General features: G+C 47.8%; 1 protein-coding gene and 1 long non-coding RNA gene across 2 annotated transcripts in view; one reads left to right on the top strand and one right to left on the bottom strand.

Annotated features, from left to right (window-relative positions):
* Positions 1-1,394: 1,394 nt before the first annotated feature.
* Positions 1,395-3,130, bottom strand: LOC306800565. The gene is made up of 3 exons (XR_013773858.1): positions 2,991-3,130; positions 2,591-2,780; positions 1,395-2,007 (listed from the first exon to the last, which is right to left on the bottom strand). It is a non-coding gene; the product is annotated as an uncharacterized lncRNA (long non-coding RNA).
* The window catches only part of ADGRB1 (adhesion G protein-coupled receptor B1), a 202,752-nt gene continuing 186,320 nt past the window's right edge, over positions 2,004-18,435 (top strand). The window contains 1 exon segment of the mRNA XM_079302799.1: positions 2,004-3,042. Coding sequence (XP_079158925.1) covers positions 2,295-3,042 — 748 coding nt within the window. The 5' untranslated portion in view covers positions 2,004-2,294.

Below are 18,435 nucleotides of genomic sequence, written 5' to 3'. Positions count from 1 at the left end.
AGCCTGGCAAGGGGAGATTTGCACTGTCAAGCTTTGTAGGCTGCAAACTAGCCAGGAGTGGGGATCTGACTTGTAAAAAATTTAAGTCTAAATGCATTTGGACTCGATGCTGATTAGTGTCAGGTCTAACACACACTCAGGAATCTGGTGGCAGCAATTTGAAGCTGAGACACAGCTTGCAAAGAGCAGGTCTGATTTCCAGTTCCCTAACCCTTTCCTGCCCAAAAGAAAATGTTTTGGCAGAAGAAGGGAGATGCAGAGATGTGCCTTTGATATAGAGCAGGGAGAGAAGCTGAGTGAATGTGGAGGTGCATTTAGCTTCTCATCTCTTCCCAGATCCACAGGATGGTCTGTGGGCTCCTCACCTCTTGTTTTTCAGTCTCTCCTGGGGCTGGGTTTAGCTGGGGATTTGCATGGCTGTGGTGGAAGGTCCCATTGTTTGCAGTCTGGGAAGGGCAGAGCCTGGCATAGGGTGGGGATGGCAGCACTGGGGACAGCACTGGGGACTGGAGCTGGGTCAGTGGCTGCACTGAAAACGAGTTTTCCCTCCTCCCTTGATGCAGATGCCCCTCTCCATAGCCTCTCACCCTAATTCCCTCCTGGCAGTGCCACCCTGGTCATGGGAAACACATCCCAGATGATCTGAATTGTTTGGAGGCTGCAGCCCAGGGCAATGTTTGCCCCTCTGGAATTGGGATGTTTGTGTTTCAATGCAGAGGCCCTGAGCTCTTGCTTTTCACTATGAACAGTGAATTCTCCCAAAATGGTAGCATTGGTCTGAAATCTTCCTCCCAAGCTCCCCCTTGTCCTTTGGAAACGGGGCAGCAGATCAGTTTTGGAGGCAGCATGTGCTGCAGGGTCAGGATGAGCCTCACCCAAGGGGAATACCTGATTCTCTCTACCTGGGGTAGAGAGAGAGGAAGAAAGGAAAACACCTGGAAAAGTGTGAGGGAAAAGATACCATGGCTGTGTGATCAGCAGTGAAGAAGTTCTGCCCCACACTCTGAGGGTTTTCCCCTCCTGCAGCTGTTTACAGAGCCCCTCCCCAAATCTGGGGGTGGACAGTTGTGGGAGGGGTACAAGATAAGGAAAGTCCTGCTACTGATCTTATTTCCCTTTCTCTGCTGGAAGGAGAGGAGATGGAGGGAAGGGCCCATAGGAGAGTCTTTTGTTGGGGTGAGAAAAGGAGATTTGCAGGAGTGCAGAGCCTCTGTGGTATGGGGGGATCAGGGCTGGGCAGCTGGGCTGAAACAGGAATCTGTGCCACAGAAGTTGCAGGGAATGCATCCTAAGGGCATTGCAGGGTGGATTCCACTTTGGATGGAGGGTTTTGGGGGTGAAGGAGGTCCTGGGGCTGGCACAGGGGGCTCTCACTCTCTGCAGATGCTCTAAGCTTGGCTACAGCATCACAGGCTTTGGGGATCTGCACTCAGGGGTGAAAGGAGACGTGGATGTGGGAAGACAAAAATCTGTCTCTATTGTCTTTTTTAGCTCCTGTACTGGGTGTACAGTTCATTCTATTATCCTATCTGGCCTCAGGGTTACACCAGAGCTGGGTTCTGAGCAACAATTCCTTTCCCTGCACTGTTTTGGTGGAAGGGAGAGAGAAAAGGAGGGACATTAAGAGGCTAAAAAAAAAAAAAAAATGCTGGCAGAAGGAAAGGAGGAAGCAGATCCCAGCTGGTCATGCTGACCTCCAGCCCACCCTCCCCAGGTGTCTGTGTTGAACCAGCATCCTGGCTGCCTTGGGATGGAGAGAGCTGGAGACTCCCCAACCCAGATATCAGTCCTGTTTTCTTTGGGGAGATGGTTCAAACTCACACTCAGGGCTCTGCTCGGCTCAGCAGAAGGATCTGCATGGGCAGGGGGCACTGGGAGGAGAGCAGGTCACAGCTGTGTTCCCCCCTGGCTGAGTCAAGGGGTGGGACACCCCCAAACCCACCTCACCTGGGCATGGGGATGTGGGGCTGCATCTTCCCCCCGTGAAAAGTGACGGGGCTGCTGTGGCTTCTCAGTCGTGTGAAGGGTTAATAAAAACAACAACAACAACAACAAAGTGCCGCCAAATCCCAAATCTCTTCTCTTTCTCTCCCCTCCTCCTTCCCTTCCCTGTTTTTTCCAGGTGTTGTTTATGGCCACAGGAGGGAGCTCAAATCCAGACATGGGAGGATCGCCTTGATTTCGGATCCCGAGCCTCTTAAACTCTGCTTTTCCTCTAAGCTGGTCCCTGTTATGTCCAGGATCTGGCACCTGCTTGACATTTACTTTGAGTTCCAGAGGACCAGAGACCTAGGATGAGGAGCATTGGATCCGCCCTGAACCTGCTTTTGGTATCTCCACTCTACTTTGTGTGGACCGTGGTCGCTCTGGACCTGGCACAAACTCCCTGCACCACTTTGGTCCAAGGGAAATTCTTTGGGTATTTCTCCTCCTTTGCTGTCTTCCCGTTGAACTCCTCTCTCTGCTCGTGGATTATCCAGAACCCCGACCCTCGCAGGTACACTTTGTACATGAAGATCCTCAAACCCTCCGGCGCCTGCGACCACCAGCACATCCGCACCTACCAGTTCGACTCCTTCCTGGAGTCCACCCGCACCTACCTGGGCATGGAGAGCTTTGATGATGTGCTGAAGCTCTGTGATGGCTCCACACGCTTTGCCTTCCTCCAGTCCAACAAGCAGTTCCTGCAGATGAAGCAGACGGCGCCGCCGGGCGTGGACACCTGGCCCGTGCGCTGGAAGCCCACCAAGGCTCAGGAGAGGGACTTCTCGGTGGAATATCTGGTGGTGGGCAACAGGAACCCCAGCAAAGCAGCTTGCCAGATGCTCTGCAAGTGGCTGGATGCCTGCCTGGCCATCAGCAGCAGCTCCCACCCCTGTGGCATCATGCAGACCCCCTGCTCCTGCTCGGGAGGGGAGCTCCTGGATCAGGCCAGCGAGATCCTGGGCTTCACCAGGAAGAAGGAGGATTGCTACAAGGATGGGATTTACCTGGAGAACTGCGTGAGCAGCCCCAAGGACAGCAATGGAGCCGAGTTCCTGGGTGAGTGGAGGGTGCTGGGGAGGGAGGGAGGGTGGCTGGGCTCTCCTCTCACACTGCCCCCGTCACCTCCGTGGATGCCTGGCATGAAAATCCTCATTTCCCACTCGGCAGGCAGGTCAGGTAACTCCTTAAGAGCCTGCGAGTGGAATTGCAAATCAGCTGCCCCTAAATATTCCCCAAGTTGTTACAATTAATTCTCGGAGCTTGCTCGTTGCTTGTTTTACTCCGAGCTGCTTGAGAGGGAGCTTCTTACCTGAGGGTGAGCAGTTTTCCAGCCTAATTACAGATGTCCTAGAAAAATCAGGATCCAAGCTACCTCCTGAGGCAGGCTGCTCTCAGCAGCCCTATCAGCCACTCTTAATTCCTAGGGAAAACTTAATCCTTGGGTCTGGTTCAAGGGGATGGCAACAGAAGGCACTCTGGTTTTGTTCCCAGCGTTGTTTTCCTTCTGGAGGTTTTCAGGAAGGAAATTCAGGAATGCCTTTGCTGGGGCTCATTCCTCAAATATTTCATTGGGTTTTGATTGTGGTCTTGAGTATGGGCTGTGAAGGGACAGGGGAGGTGGGAGAGGCATGACAAAAAGGGCTGTGTGTCAAGGTGGGATCATCCTCAAGTCTGATTTTGTGCTGGGGAGGGAAATGCTCCTTCCAGAGACTTGACACAGCCTTGCCAAGCAGAAAGGAATCAGGGGGTCCAAAAATGAAGCCTTTTCCTCCCTGCCTGTGTCAGGTCAGCTCTGGGTGTTTATTCTCAGCTCCCAGGTTACATAAAGCAGAGGTGTGATGCTAAATAGGAATGCAGGTGGCAGGGAATGGAGCCTCAGTTCAGTGAGTCTCAGACCTGACCCTCACCCCAAGGTCTCATCCTCTTCAGGTGCTGGTCTGAAATGTCCTCTGCCACCAGCAGAAAGTTGACATCTGTCTGGGTCAGGAATTTGGGGATCCTCCTCACTTTTTCACCTCTCTTGAGGGTGGGATTGCTCAGGGTTGAGGGGAAGAGGCTCGATTTGATTTGCAGGAGGGAGGAGGTGACCAGGCACAGATTCAGGCTGTGCAAGAGTGATTTTCCTGCAGACTGCAGCCTGGCATTAGCTGAGAGATTAGGCTATGATCAGGTTCTCGTGCTTTCCTCAGTGTATTTTGGGGGAGATTTTGCTTCTCACTGATCTGTGGATCAATACATGAAGGCACAGCCGAGCCATAAATCCTGCAAATTGGTTCTTTAGTCGTGCCTCCCTCCCTGGCCATGAGCACAAGGCTCTCCAGATTTGGTTTGGGTGTTTTTTGATTTCTTGCAATGCCCTTTTCTCCTGTGTGAACAGCTCGTGAGGAGCCTCCTCGGAGTTCAGTCGTGTGTCATGCCTGGAATTTGCTGATTGGGTGATTTATGCATTCCACCCAAGCAATGTGACCTTTCTCACTGCATCCAAAGGTGAAATTTGAAATAAGATTTTCAGCAAATCCTGAAGCATTCAAGCTTAATATTGGCTTTTGTAGGGATCTCTCCTAGTCCAGCTCGAGTGCCTGAATGTTCCCACCAAGTAAATATGAAAGAGGCTCAAGGGTGGCTGAATCAAAATCCTTTTTGGGTGTCAAATATTTGTAGAGTGGAGATAATTTTTCTGCTGGCTGCTCACATCTGCTCCATATTGAAGACAGGGAATTATCATCTTGGCTGGTGGGATGCCATCCACACAGAAACTTGCTTGCAGGGTGCCCAGGCTCTCCATGTGCTGCTCTGTCTGTCACTGTGTCTGTTTTGATTTATGCAAAGGCTTGATCAGGAAGATGGAGGCGAGATCCAATTTGGACAGGGAGTCAGCAATCCCTTAACAGCATTTTGTGGGTGGAATATTTTGATAGGGTTCCTGATTTCCAAGTGCTGATGCTGGTTATTGCAATCACTGCTGTTCTGATTGTATTTGTAGCATTTTTTTTTCCCCCTACAAGCTTTTTTTTTTTTTTTTTTTTTTAATTTTTTAAATTATCATTGCTATTTTCCCCTCCCTGCTGCTTTCTGAGTCATTTGTTGTTTCTGGGCCTGTCTTAACACTTTCATCTTGGAACAAGTGGAGATGTGTGAGTTGTACTAATCTACTCTGATGACTTTAAAGGCACAAGAAGGAATGTGAAAGGTTCACTGCCCGTAGCAGGGTGTTGGAATGAGATGATCTTTGAGGTCCCTTCCAACTCAAACCATCCTATGAATTGCCAGATACCCACATACCATCCTGAAATATGAAACCTGACTTTCCCTAGTGTGCCTTTTTATTCCTTGGGTATTTCCAAAGCAAATGGATGGGTGCAAATCTGCAGAGATGTTGCAGTGGACACAGCTGTGCTTTGGCTCACGGTCTGGGGGTGAGATCTCTGTGAAAAGCTTCACTCCAAGAGGATCCTGTTGCTCCAGAACTACAAGAACTCTCAATGAAACATAACTGACAGCCTGTTTTCACTCATGGCCAGTGATTTTACACCTGGCTCAGGTGCTTAGGGAAGTTTATGATCATTTATTAAGGGACTTCACAAAGAAACTCTGCCAAAGTGACCTGTCTTATCTAGAGCATGTTCTTCAGTGTCTGGAGGAGGGAGAAACTGCTCCAAATTTGCTTCCCAGGTTTGGTGAGGCTCACTTTGCACTCTCTGTCCCACACAGACATTGCAGAGGGTACAGCAGGCAGTGGTGGGTTGCAGAAGAATCCCTCAGGTTATCCCTCAGATATTTTGGTCTTGCTGCACGTGGAGCTTGTCCTGATGGATCAGCAAGACAAGCTTTAAAACCTTGGGCAGCTTGAACTGGAAATGTTTTCCATTTTCCAGGAGAAGACAATTCAACATGGAAACCACTTTTGGCCATTATCATATCTCCCTTGGCTAATTCATGAAATGTGGGAATAAGGCAGAGGTTTGTTTGTAGGTTTGGATGTTCAGATGTAAAGTCACTTTTTTTGGGATGCAAATTGGCATTCCTGGAATGGGTTTGGGGTGCAAAAGCAGAAGGAAAAACCTCCTGAAATGCTGTGCATTGTTTCTTCACGGTCTGGCAGCCCTGGTGACCATCCCAAATGTGAGCTGGCTTCTGTAATTGGAGCTGGAGCTTTAACAGGGATGATGATGTGACCCTGTAATGAGAGAAGGTTAAATGTGTGCTTAAGTGCTGTGCTGAGTTAGGCACTTAATGAATGTCTAATTAGTCCTGTCTCAGTGTGAGCTGCTCCTGGAAGACCATTGCAGTGCTGTCACATTTTGGTGGCCCAAAGACATAAACAGCATTCTCTGGTCCTTCTGCTCTTCATGTCCCCACCTTGGAGGGATCCAGGATGCTGACTGCAAAACAAAGCTAAAACTGTCCCTCAAAATACATTATTTGCTTCTTGATAAATCAGGTGGCTCCAGGGCTAGAGGGCTTTTTATAATGAATGGATAACTGAAACACAATAATGCTGGACTGAAGTGCTGGGGATTTTCCTGCCTTTCCTGCTAAACTTTCCATTCTTTTGCTGTTCCCATTGCTCTGAACAAAATCAAACCCCCCTTCCTCACACATGCTCATCACTTGGTTAGTGGTGTTTCATCTTCCATTTTTAGGTGCTTTTCCTCCTCTGTCACCTTGATTAAGATGTCTCAGAGTGTCTGATCTCTGGAGAGGCCCATGAACAAGTTCTTTCTCAACCTTTGCTGCATAAAGGAGGCTGGACTCCATAAATCTCTCACTGCAGGACACACCCTCCAAATATCTCTTGTTGTTGGGAAGTTTTGCTCCTTGCTTGGTGTGTTCTTTGGTCTCCTCAGCAAGGCTGAGCTGCTGCCTGGATTTGTGGCTGAGTGGCTCCTGAATGGGGTCCATGATGTGGAAGAGGAACCAGAGGCATAGAAATAAATCAATTCCCACCCTCCCTGCTGCAGGAATCATCCTGGGTAGCACAGCTCCCCTCCCCTTGAATCTCCAATCTCACCCAGGGCAGGAATCACTTGATAAATCATTTCCTGTGTTTGAGATGAGCTTTAGTGGCCATGAAGGCTCCAGAGATTGATGAAGAGCTGTGAGTAATTGCCCAGGGGAAGATCTCAAAGCTCTCCTTGACATCTTCAGCTCCTTATGACACATGCTCTGTTCCCCCAGCAAGAATCCCCCTGCCCAGAGCAGCTGAGCTTACAGACAAAGGTGCTTGGCTTTGGTTTTGCCTCAGTGTTGGATTTGCCAGCTCTTGCCTGTGGTCACAGGGGTTTTATGGATGAGACAAATGTGGGGAACTCTTCTCTGGGGCTGGAAAGGGGGGTTCTGACTCGGTTTAAACACTCAGATCTCTGTGACCTGTACAAGCCTTGCTTGCCCCATAGTCAACTCTGGGATCATCAAAGACCTTACAAATGGAATGGAATGGAATGGGAATGGAATGGGAATGGAATGGATTGGAATGGAACAGAATAGAATAGAATAGAATAGAATAGAATAGAATAGAATAGAATAGAATAGAATAGAATAGAATAGAATAGAATAGAATAGAATAGAATAGAATAGAATAGAATAGAATAGAATAGAAATGGAATGCAATAGAATAGTAATGGAATAGCATAGAATGGAATGGAATAGAATAGAATAGAATAGAATAGAATAGAATAGAATAGAATAGAATAGAATAGAATAGAATAGAATAGAATAGAATAGAATAGAATAGAATAGAATAGAATAGAATAGAATAGAATAGAAATGGAATGCAATAGAATAGTAATGGAATAGCATAGCATAGAATGGAATGGAATGGAATGGAATGGAATGGAATAGAATAGAATAGAATAGAATAGAATAGAATAGAATAGAATAGAATAGAATAGAATAGAATAGAATAGAATAGAATAGAATAGAATAGAATAGAATAGAATAGGATTTTCAATTGAGAAAGACCTGCAATGGTTATCCACTCCCAATGCTCGACCAAAAGTTGAATTAAAGGCATTGTCCAAGTACTTCTTTAGCACTGGCAAGGATGGGACATCAACCAGCTCTCTAAATAAAGCCTTGTTCTGATTTTTGACCACTCTCTCAGCAAACAAACCCTTCCTAATGTCCAGCCCCCACCTCCCCTGGCGCATCACAGGATCCCAGGGAGAATTAAGCACGATCACACAGCAGCTCTGTGAAGTGACAGGGCAGAAATTCCGGCTGCTTTCAGCACTAAATCCATCCCTGCGTGAGTCTGAGCAGAGATGGGGCGGAGAGAACGAGCAAAGTGAAGCGATCAGTGGCATTGTGAGCCCAGCAGCTTTTGGACATGATCACAATGCAGAAACATCAGCAATTACCGGCTCAAAGCGCTGTCCTGGTCGCGGGGAGAGTAAAGGTGGAATTTACATCCAGTTGCCGAGGGAGTTTTACAGACAACTACTCCCATTATTGCGACGGGGACTTTTATGGGTAATTAAGAGGCAGCCTGGTGAAAGGCTCAGCTTTTCAGTTTCCTTTTTTTCTTTCTATTTTTTTTTCCAATTTTTTAATATCCTCTTGTATTCATGTTCCACAGCAGTCACAGCAGAATGCTTTCTTAGGGGAGTACAAGGTGAAATTAAGGTGCAGGAAAACACTGATACCAGAGTCAAAATCATCACGTCTCCAGAGTAGTTTTCCATTTAGAACTGTAGAAAATGAGGGTGATGGTGCTGACACCTGAAAGGGAGAGTGCACAGAGGCATTCCTGTCCATTTTCACCACCTATCCTAAATATTTCGTCCTTTCCACTGCCCACCTTGAATATCTGTTGTATTTAGGTAATGGGATCAGGCTGAAAAATGGATTTTTTTTTTTTTTTTTTTTTCCTATGAGAGGAATTGGGTCCACGGAGATTTTTAGGTGTTTGATTCACCTATGTGGTGCCTGAACTCCCTAGAACCCAAATACTAAGAATGCCCTAGTTGGGACCAATGATCATTGAACCAATTAATTTCTCTGGGTTTTGACTGTATAAAATATGTGCAAAATCTAGTAAAGATCATGTGTGATGGAGTGATTTTCTCTGCACAACCCTGGCAATGTGTGGATTAAATTATTTCTATTGCTCATCCTAGCCAGAATAAAGTAATGCCTTGATTGTCCAACACTAAAAATGTTGGAGAGTTTCTGTTTGTCCTGCAGGTTCAGTGACACTTCCAGAGCATCACCAACACATCTGTAACTCATCTCTATTCCCATACTTACAATCAGTGAAATTTTGACAACATCTCTGGGTATTGACTCTGTCTCCTGCAAGTCCCACATTCCCCAGGACGATATTGGAATAAGCTTGGGATAAATAGGTTAGAAACCTGGTTTGGGATTCTCAGCCAGCATCCTGGGTCAGACTCAGCAACTGTTTGTCCCCAGGGTGGCTCTGCCAATGTCACCTCCAGCCGCTGAATTTCCTTTTTGGCACTCTCTTCTTGCAGACAACAATCTGATACTGAAATCCCATATTTTATCCTTCAGCTCGGTGAGACAGCCAGGCTGGGAAAGGACGTCCTTTAGCACATCAGAATTGCAGATCTGTTGAGTTTAAATATATTTCTTTGTGTTCCCTGGCTGGAGTTTCAATAGAGCGATAATTGCCACACACCTCATTAAGCTGAATGCTCTCAATAGGTCTGGAGTGGTCCATGCCATTAAACAAACAGTTACTGCCTTGGGACCTGCCCGGTGTTTAGAGGCTGTAAAGAGGGAACCTGGAGGTTGTGAAAGCTGCAGCTCCATCTTCCCGAAGAAACTGGGCTGCCCTGGAGGGGTGGCTGCTTTTTCCTGCTGTTTTAGGGCACTTTGAGGCAATTACTGGTGCAAGTCCCTGGCTTTTTCACCTTGATGAAGAGTGGGATGCCCTGGTCTCTGCCAGTTTGGATTTGGGGGTTTGGAAGCTGACTTGTGAGTTTTAGGTCAGGAGTTTGGGTATATTTGTGTTGATGGTCCTAAGTTTAAGCAGGGAGGTTTAAATTGAGTATTAGGAAGGAATTCTGTCCTATGAGGGTGGTGAGACCCTGGCTCAAGTTCTCCAGAGCAGCTGTGGCTGCCCCATCCCTGGAAGAGTTCAAGGCCAGGCTGGATGGGGCCTGGAGCAACCTGGAATAGTGGAAGGTGTGCTGCCCATGAAAAGGGGTTGGGACTAAATTATTTTTAATAAATAGATTAAAATTTGCTCAGTCCCATGAGCAAATCCCGGTGCTGAGACCCCCATGGGAATCCCCAACTCCTCCCCACACACAGACCCAGGACCTGCTGCTTCCCCCTCAAGGGAGAGCACCCATGGGGACCTGCAGTGTGCAAACTCACTGCAGGGGCAAGAGGCTGATTCATCCTTCTCCCAAAATGTGCCATGAGGCCTCCCTGTGCCTCCTGGTGCATTCCAGGAGGAGATGGCTTTGTTTATAATTGTGGGATCCTTCCTACAAAAGTAGAATTTCTGTTACTCCCCCTAGAACCAAAGCACACTGAGTGGCTCGAGAGGTGGGAAAGGACAGCCTGCATGGTTTGGTGTTCTGAGGGGACAAAGGACTTGCTCTGAGGTTGCACACAGCTGTCCCCAAATCCCCAAAAAATGTGGGACATGCATCCCTCCACAGCAAAACTGCACAGACTCCCCCTGCTCCATAAAATGCTTCTAATCTGCTTTAAATCCAGTTTGTGCTTGACTGGTGGTTTGAACCCCTCCTGAGCTCTTCCTCAAAGCTCTCTCCACTCCCTGATGTGTGGCTTATCCAAGGGAGATTTACAGCATCTGCCCCTGCAGCATTCCCCCTGGTTTTGGGGGCTTTTATTGGACAGTTGTGCTTTTGGAGATTTTTGGCTCCTTCCCCACATCCCAGCTCAGGTGTGGTACCTGTGCAGGGTTTGAATTATGCTCCTGGCTCCCCTATTTCCCATTCCTCTCCCCATTCTCCCCCCTGGGGGCTGTTTCCCATTACACCAAGACCCTCAGATGTGTTTTTGAGCAGCCAAGTCTCTCCAAGGCAGGTGCTGTGATGCTGAGCTGCCTCTCCCTGTCCAGTTCTCAGTGCAGTGGGTAATTGTGGCTGCTCTGCTTTCGAGGACCATTCCACTGAGGAAGCCTTTCCTTGGAAAGGCAGCACTCACAGAAATGACAACTTTGTCTACCTCACATTTTAATTAAAACTCCAAGTATTTGCCTTCACCCCCGCTCCTTCCCTCCCCACCTTTTCCCACCCAGATCCTCCTGCTGCAAATGAACATCCAGTGTCACCTGGGGACAAAGCATTAATTCAGCAATTAAATAATTGAATGCTCCTCTGGCAAAATGAACTATCTCCTGCCTTTCTTGTGTTTTACCACTTTCCCCCCCCTTTTTTCCACCCCCCCCCCTCTTATTTCTTCTTCCCTCTGGTGAGATAAGGCTGCCATTCTTGAAAGCCATTTTAAATATTCATGTTTTAATTAATGGACTTTATTGCATGAACTCTATATAAGGTAATAAAAAGACTGCCTGAGGCACAACACTTTTTTTTTTTTCCCTGTTGTTTGTTCTTGAAGGGAACTAAGGAATAAAAAGCTTAATATGTTTCTTCAACAAACATTAGAAGGATACACAGAAATGACAGCCATGGGTCATTTAGCCAATGGGAGCCCATGGGCTCCATAGGATTGTGGAGCTGGATGTAAATAAAAGAGAATTTTGGAGGGATTGATCCCTTCAGGTTCTGCCAGAGGTCAGTGGGCTGCATCTAGAGGATGCACAGGTGGAGCTGGAGGCAGATCTGTAATTATCCAGCTGGAAATTCCAGCTGGAAAGATGGAGAGGGACTTTTCACAAGGGCTTGTAGTGATAGGACAAGGAGGAATGGCCTTCAGTTGGAGGAGGGTGGATTTAGATTAGATATTGGGATGAAATTCTTTGTTTTAAGGGTGGTGAGGCCCTGGCACAAATTACCCCAAGATGCTGTGACTCCCCATGCCTGGAAGTGTCCAAAGCCAGGTTGGATGGGGCTTGGAGCAACCTGGGATAGTGGAAGGTGTCCCTGCCCATGGCAGGGGGTAGAACTGGGTGATTTTTAAGGTCTCTCCCAGCTCAAACCATTCTATGATCCCATGATCAAAGGCCCTTCAGGACTCTGAGTGTTTGGGGCTTAAGAAAATCTTTGGCTGTACCTGGAAAGTGAATTTTTTGGTTTTATTTTAGATGATGTTTTTGAAAAAAAATAAAACAGAGGGAAAACCTGGACCAGCCACCTTGCCCAATATTCCTGGGCTAAAAGAAACCCAAATATTGATTGCACATTTCTGCTCTGGATTTTAGCTTTTATTGAAGGCAAGCAAGCCAATAGAATGCATGAATTCATGAAACATCTGGTCTTGCCACTTATGTATTCTTGCCAAAAAAAGAAGAAAAATAATGTTAGTTTAAACTTCATTCCATGTGGGTGTTTTCTTATGGTGCAGCATGCTGAAATTAGTTTTCTATTGGGAGTGTGTCATCTGTACTGCGTGACATGGGCTCAGCACCCAATTTAGCTCAGTCTTGTGATGGGAGGGGTCTAAAGATGCTGGTCCAGAACCCTGCAGGAGAGTCTGAGCTCTGATCCTTCATCTGCCCATGACCTTGAAGAAGTTGAGGCATTTTTGCACATGGTTTTCACCCTCCTATTCTTTTCTTCCTTTATTCTGACTCAGATCTTGAGAGCAATTGGCATTTTTTAGCAAACAGATGCACAGTGCTGAGCACCAGCACTCCCTGAGCTGTGATGATGGCTCTTAGCAAGACTGGATGGAAAGAGTTGTGATAGTCAATAAATACTCCAGTGGTTGGTATGATTAAAGTCTGGCCATGGAGTCACTTCTCTTTTAGGAAAAGAATCATTTCACAAATGGTGACACCCTGGCATTTACTCTAGAAAGAGAGGGAATGTCCAGCATTGAGAGAGGCAGGTGGGTGTCACAGAGAAATTATCTCTGGTGGCCCAGTGTAGGTTTTCAGTGCTTCAGTGATAAAACACATTGTGCCCTGAGGATGCCTCTATCCATCACACTGATTACTCCATTTGCTGTCTGCCTAATACTGAATTTTTTCAGCCTAAATCAAGAAAGAACCAGAGTCCATCCTTTGCTGCTGAGGTGCAAAGTTGGGGTCACTCCTCAGCTGACCTGAAAGGCTCTGATTTTACACCAGGGTGAGCAAGGACAAAAGTGGGCTGATCTTAATAATAATTTGTCTCATGGAAAAAGTCTCCATTCTGTCTTTTGAAGGTGCTGTCACCTCTGTGGTTCTTTGTGGAGGTGAAAAGTCTGAGCTGCTCTTGTTCATGCTCTGGTCATGGTTGGTCTGGAGTGAGCCAAGGGTGGGCAAGTCAAGGTTATTCTCTGATAATGGACCCTCACTCCTCACTGTGCATCAGCACAGCTGGAGGTGGCTCAAAAAAGGAGCAGGAGAGACCATTAAGAGGAGTGAGTCCAGACTGAAAACTCTTGCTCACTACTCAAAAATCTTTACTGACAGCACTGTGAGAGGCAGGGAGGCTCAGATTTAGGCAGATCAGGGATTCATTTGCCAGCACAGGTGTCCTAGGACGTGCCATTCTCCAAGCTCAGTTTGATCATAATCCTCATTACTGTATCTGGGACACCCACTGCAGTAAATGGTTTGCTGATCCCTTTGTGCCACGAGCTCTGGCTCTCAGATCTGATTTGAGCAGCAGAGGAACTCAGCTCTCATGTCCTGTGTGAGGCACTGAGTAACTCCAGCTGTCCCCAGTGGAGACCTGCCTTTCTCAGCAAGTCACCCTGAGCTCCCTTCTGAGCCAAAAAAGAGCTGCTCCTCTTTGGGGGTGGGTGTTGGGTGTGAGGGCAGACTCTGAACTATCCCAAAATAGGCCTCAGAGGGACGGAGTCTGGATCCTTAGCAAGGAAACTGGATAGTGGATGTGGAGGATGAATCTCACTTCAGTAGCCTGGCACTGGCTCTAACTGCAGTTATTATCTCTGTGTTGAGATGGGGCACCAAGGTCAGCCCTGAAGCCACCTGACCTTGCTGCCTCCTCTCCATCCCCTTTCCAGAGCCCAAGAGCTCTGCAGGCAGAATTTTCCTGAAGCTTGTGCATCCCAGAGTGTGGGGTACTCCACTCTGTGTGGGATATTTCACTCTGCCTGTTCCTCCACTGCTGAAGCTGTCTTTCCACAGCACTAAAGCAAACAAAGAAATCAATAATTAAAATTGAACAGAGGCTCTCATTAAGTCTAAACCTTCGGGAGGTTTCCCTTTTCATGGTTGCTGAGATTTGTTCTCACATCACCCTCAGCAAATCTTCAGGATATTTTCCTGCTGCCCCGTTTTCATGATCATCCTCAGGCCCTGCCTGGGTGTAGCTTAAAAAATAAGGTTTTTTTAATCACTTACTTGGGTTAATTGGCTGTGAAGACCCACAGGCAGCTGTGCTGTCACAGAAGGGGTGATGCAGAATAAATACCAGGGGTGCAAGTTAAAGCCCCCACAGCAGCTGTGCACAGGGAGATGTATCCTTTGGTGCATTTCTGAGCTCCAGGTGAGCCAAATTATCCTGGGTTGGCTCTGAGAAAGGTGCTTTGGCCTCTCCTCCTCTCTCCGAGCAAGGTCTTGCCCTCTCCTCCATGCCAGCACCAGCAATATTGCCATGTGTGGTGAGTGACTCTGCTCATTATCCAGCTGAAAACCAACTCCAGGAAAGAAAAATAGGGATGAATTTGGATCCATGAGGGGGCCCAAAGCATGGAGCAGCCCCTGAACTGCCAGAAAGGAGGCACAAGGATGGTGCCTCCTGCCCTGAGGTCTGGCTAAGCTGCCTGCAAAGCCCCAGCCCTTGGCTCTGCCCCTGCAGCTGAGTCACCAGCCATCCCTTTTGTTTGCATTCAGTGTAGATCTTGTTAATTGGCTCTTTCATTCCTCTAATTAAATGTAAATGCAGAGTGGATCATTAAACAGGGATACAGGAGCTCTCTCTGAACAAAGCAGGTTTCAGCTGGAGGAATCAGCACAGGAATCAGGTTTTCCTCTGCCCCTTCTATCCAGGTCTCTCTGGTAGGAGTGAATTCCATCCCAGAGGAGCTTCCCTGCTCTTTTGCTGCTGAAGACCTCCTCCTGTGAGTGTGAAAGGGATTTCCTGGTGACAACAGGGTGCTCCAAGGCCAGAAGCAATGAGCCAAACCTGGCTGTCTTCCCTCTGCTTTGCAATCTACTGTGTTCCCTAATCCTCCCTCCCGAGTTTTCCAGATTTCCCCGCTTGGATGCGACATCACCAGGGAGGCTTGGAGCAACATCTGGGGGCACCTTTTGGGCACTGCCAGCCCTGCACTGAGCCAGCTCAGGTGTGGTGGTGCTCAGCAGGGCTGGTTTTGCCCTGCTGGCCGGGATGGAGGGGGGTGAAGCTCTCCTTGCTGCTGGAGCTGTGTCTGCTGCCTCGTGCTCGGAGCAGTGACGCAGCCGCGCAGCGTGGCCGGATCCGTGGGCGACGGGAACAGATGGCATTTGCTCCTCTGAAAGAAAAACTCTCCCTTCTCTCGGGGAGTAAAGTGATGTTTTCTTCCCTGCAGGGCTCAAATCTGTCCCTGGTGTGCTGCTCTTGGCCACCTTGGGGCATTAAAGGAAAGGGTTTTGCTGCTGTTGCTGATCAGTGATGGATGCCCTGGATCCTGCTGGAGCAGGGGGTGTGGGTGGAGCAGGATGTTTTTCTGGGGCTCAGCAGATATTCTGAATGATCAAGAGTGACCTGGCCTCAAACCTGAGTGGGCTTCACAGAGCTGAATTTGGCAGCTGGATGCTCGGTCTGTGACCAGCTGGATCAGCTTTCTGGAAGAAGTTGGGATTTGGAGGCCATTTAGAGATGAGCACCTGGCTTTCTATTATTGAAAGTGCTCCAGAGGATGAATTTCTTCACTGTGGAGGTGGTGAGGCCCTGGCACAGGTTGCCCAGAGAAGCTGTGGCTGCCCTATCCCTGGAAGTGTCCAAAGCCAGGTTGGACAGGCTTGGAGCACCCTGGTCAAGCAGAAGGGGGTGGACTGAGATGATCTTTAAGGTCTTTTCCAACCCAAATAATTCTATATTCCTATAGGCACAGCTCCCCAAAGCATGGAGGCACAGGGAAAGGGCAGGTGATGCAGAGTTCTGCAGATCCTGGTGATTTCCAGTGGGTGCATGGAGGCAGGGGGATTAAAAGGGTCTGGGATGGTGGGTTAGAGGATTAAAGCCATGTCTGAAGCTGTGTGTTCACCTTTGGGGTCACCCCATAGAGTCTGGGGACAGCAGGAAGGGACAGAATGTTAACCATGACCAGCTTAGGTCAGCGTGGCTGTGGGACCCCACTGGGAGAGACAATTCTGCCCTCCCAAATGCCACAGCCCTGCCCTCCCAAATGCCACAGCCCTGCCCTCCCAAATGCCACATCTCAGCCCAGGACAGCAGTTGCCATTTGGTTAAACACAGCCACGCTGCAGCAGAAATGAGTTTGTCAGATTGAATCAAGGCAGAGGGAGAATCCCCAGCCCCAGCCATGGCTCTGAACCTACACTGCGTCCCCTGCAGCCACAGCCCCTCCTGCAAGCCTGGTCCTGTGTCACAGCCCATAAGGCTCCCTGGGCCAGGGGTGAGCTCAGGTCACAGGGAAGGGATGGGCTGGTTGGGATTGTTTCTCTCTGGGAGCCAGGGAATCCAGGAGCTTTGCTTCCTCCCCAAGGGGCTCTGCTCTCTCATGTGGCCTGGTGGGATAAATTATCAGCAGCCCAGGGAACATCCATGATGCCATGAGAGCTCTGCCTACTCCAACCTTTAGGGGAGAGGGGGGTGTTGACCTTTTTTTTTTTTTTGCAATTGACCTTTTTTTCTGCTCATCCTCTGAGCAGATGCTGTGCTTGCTCTGGAGCCAGGGCTTTGCTGATGGGATGTGGTGTCCAGCCCCTTCCATGAGGAGGGCTGAATGGATTTTATGCCCCTCAAGTGGCTCTCCCTGCAATCAGATCCAGCGGGGATCATGGATCCCTGGTCTCATGGCAATCAGAACAGAGGAAAGAGGCTTGTGGTCTCTTTCTGGGTGTCCAGAATGTCTTTGGGCAAGACATTTAGTGTCTCTGTGCCTCAGCTTGCCCACATGAATAAAGGATTTAAATGTCTTTAAGGTTTTCAGAGAGAGAAGTGAGTAGGAAAAAACAATCTTTTTCTTTCTCATTTTTAATGTCTTTTTCCCCTTTATAGAATCACAGAATCATTGAATCATTAAGGCTGGAAAAGACTCCAAGATCATCAAATCAACCTTCAGCCAACCACCACCTTTCCCACTAAACCATATGGCAGAGTGCTAGGTCTGCTCAGTTTTTAAACACTCCCAGGGTGACTCCACCACTTCCCTGGGCAGCCTGTTCCAATGTTCAACCTTTCAGTAAAAAAAATTCCATTCAACTCTTTCAGTGAAGACATTTTTCCTGTTACCCAACCTAAACCTTCTCTAGTTCAACTGGAGGCTATTTTGCCTTGTCCTATCACATATCAGGGCTACTTTCTTCCCTTTACCCTCTTTTTCCTTCTCTCCTTGTAATTCCCACCTATCCAGAAATGCCTACTCCCATCCAGGACTAGTGGAAGAGTCTTCTAAAGCTGCAGAGGGCAAGAGGACCAGGGAAAAATTCTGCTGCCACACTGTCTTGGCATGTAACAAGCTGGACTTTTTACTGGCCCATTCCCAGGAGTCTAAGTGCAAGAGCAAAAATACTTTTTTTTTTTTTTTTTTCCTTTTTTTTTTCTTTCCCCCAGAGTCTCAGATGAATATTTGGAAGAAATTCTTCCCTGTGAGGGTGGTGAGACCCTGGCACAAATTGCCCAGAGAAGCTGTGGCTGCCCCTGGATCCCTGGAAGTCTTCAGGGCCAGGTTGGATGGGTCTTGAAAGAACCTTGGATAGTGGAATTTGTCCCTGCCCGTGGTAGGAGGATTGGAATTAGGTGATAATCAAGGTAATTTCCAACCCAAATGAGATGATCTTTAAGGTCCCTTTCAGCCCAAGCCATTCCATGATTCACATCACAGAACTTTTCATTCTATGATTCACATCACAGACCTTTCATTTCCTTTTGAACCTTCTACTAATTCCTAATTAGACATGGGAGGGTATTTTCACCCACTTGAGAAGTTTTGTCTTAAATTTCCTGCCCTTTTATTTCTCCAAAGCCATTAAAAATCTCTTCCTAACTCCCCCAGCAGTGACACACTTGCAGTTCTTGTCTTCCTGCTCCCCCTCAAAATGGGTCTAGCAGGAATGTCCTACACAGAACATCAAGTTCTGGTAAAAGAGTTTCCCACTTTTATTTAAAAACACAGAAAAACTCAGATGCTTCCATGAAAAAATTGTCTTTTGGTCAGGAAACAACTTAGATATTCTAACAAAAAGAGTTTTAGGGAACTCTTACC

Source organism: Erithacus rubecula (genome assembly GCF_903797595.1).
Source record: "Erithacus rubecula genome assembly, chromosome: 3".
NCBI lineage: Eukaryota > Metazoa > Chordata > Aves > Passeriformes > Muscicapidae > Erithacus > Erithacus rubecula.
The sequence above is the reverse complement of the archived record's forward strand: the minus strand, read 5'-3'. Positions and strand labels throughout refer to the sequence as shown.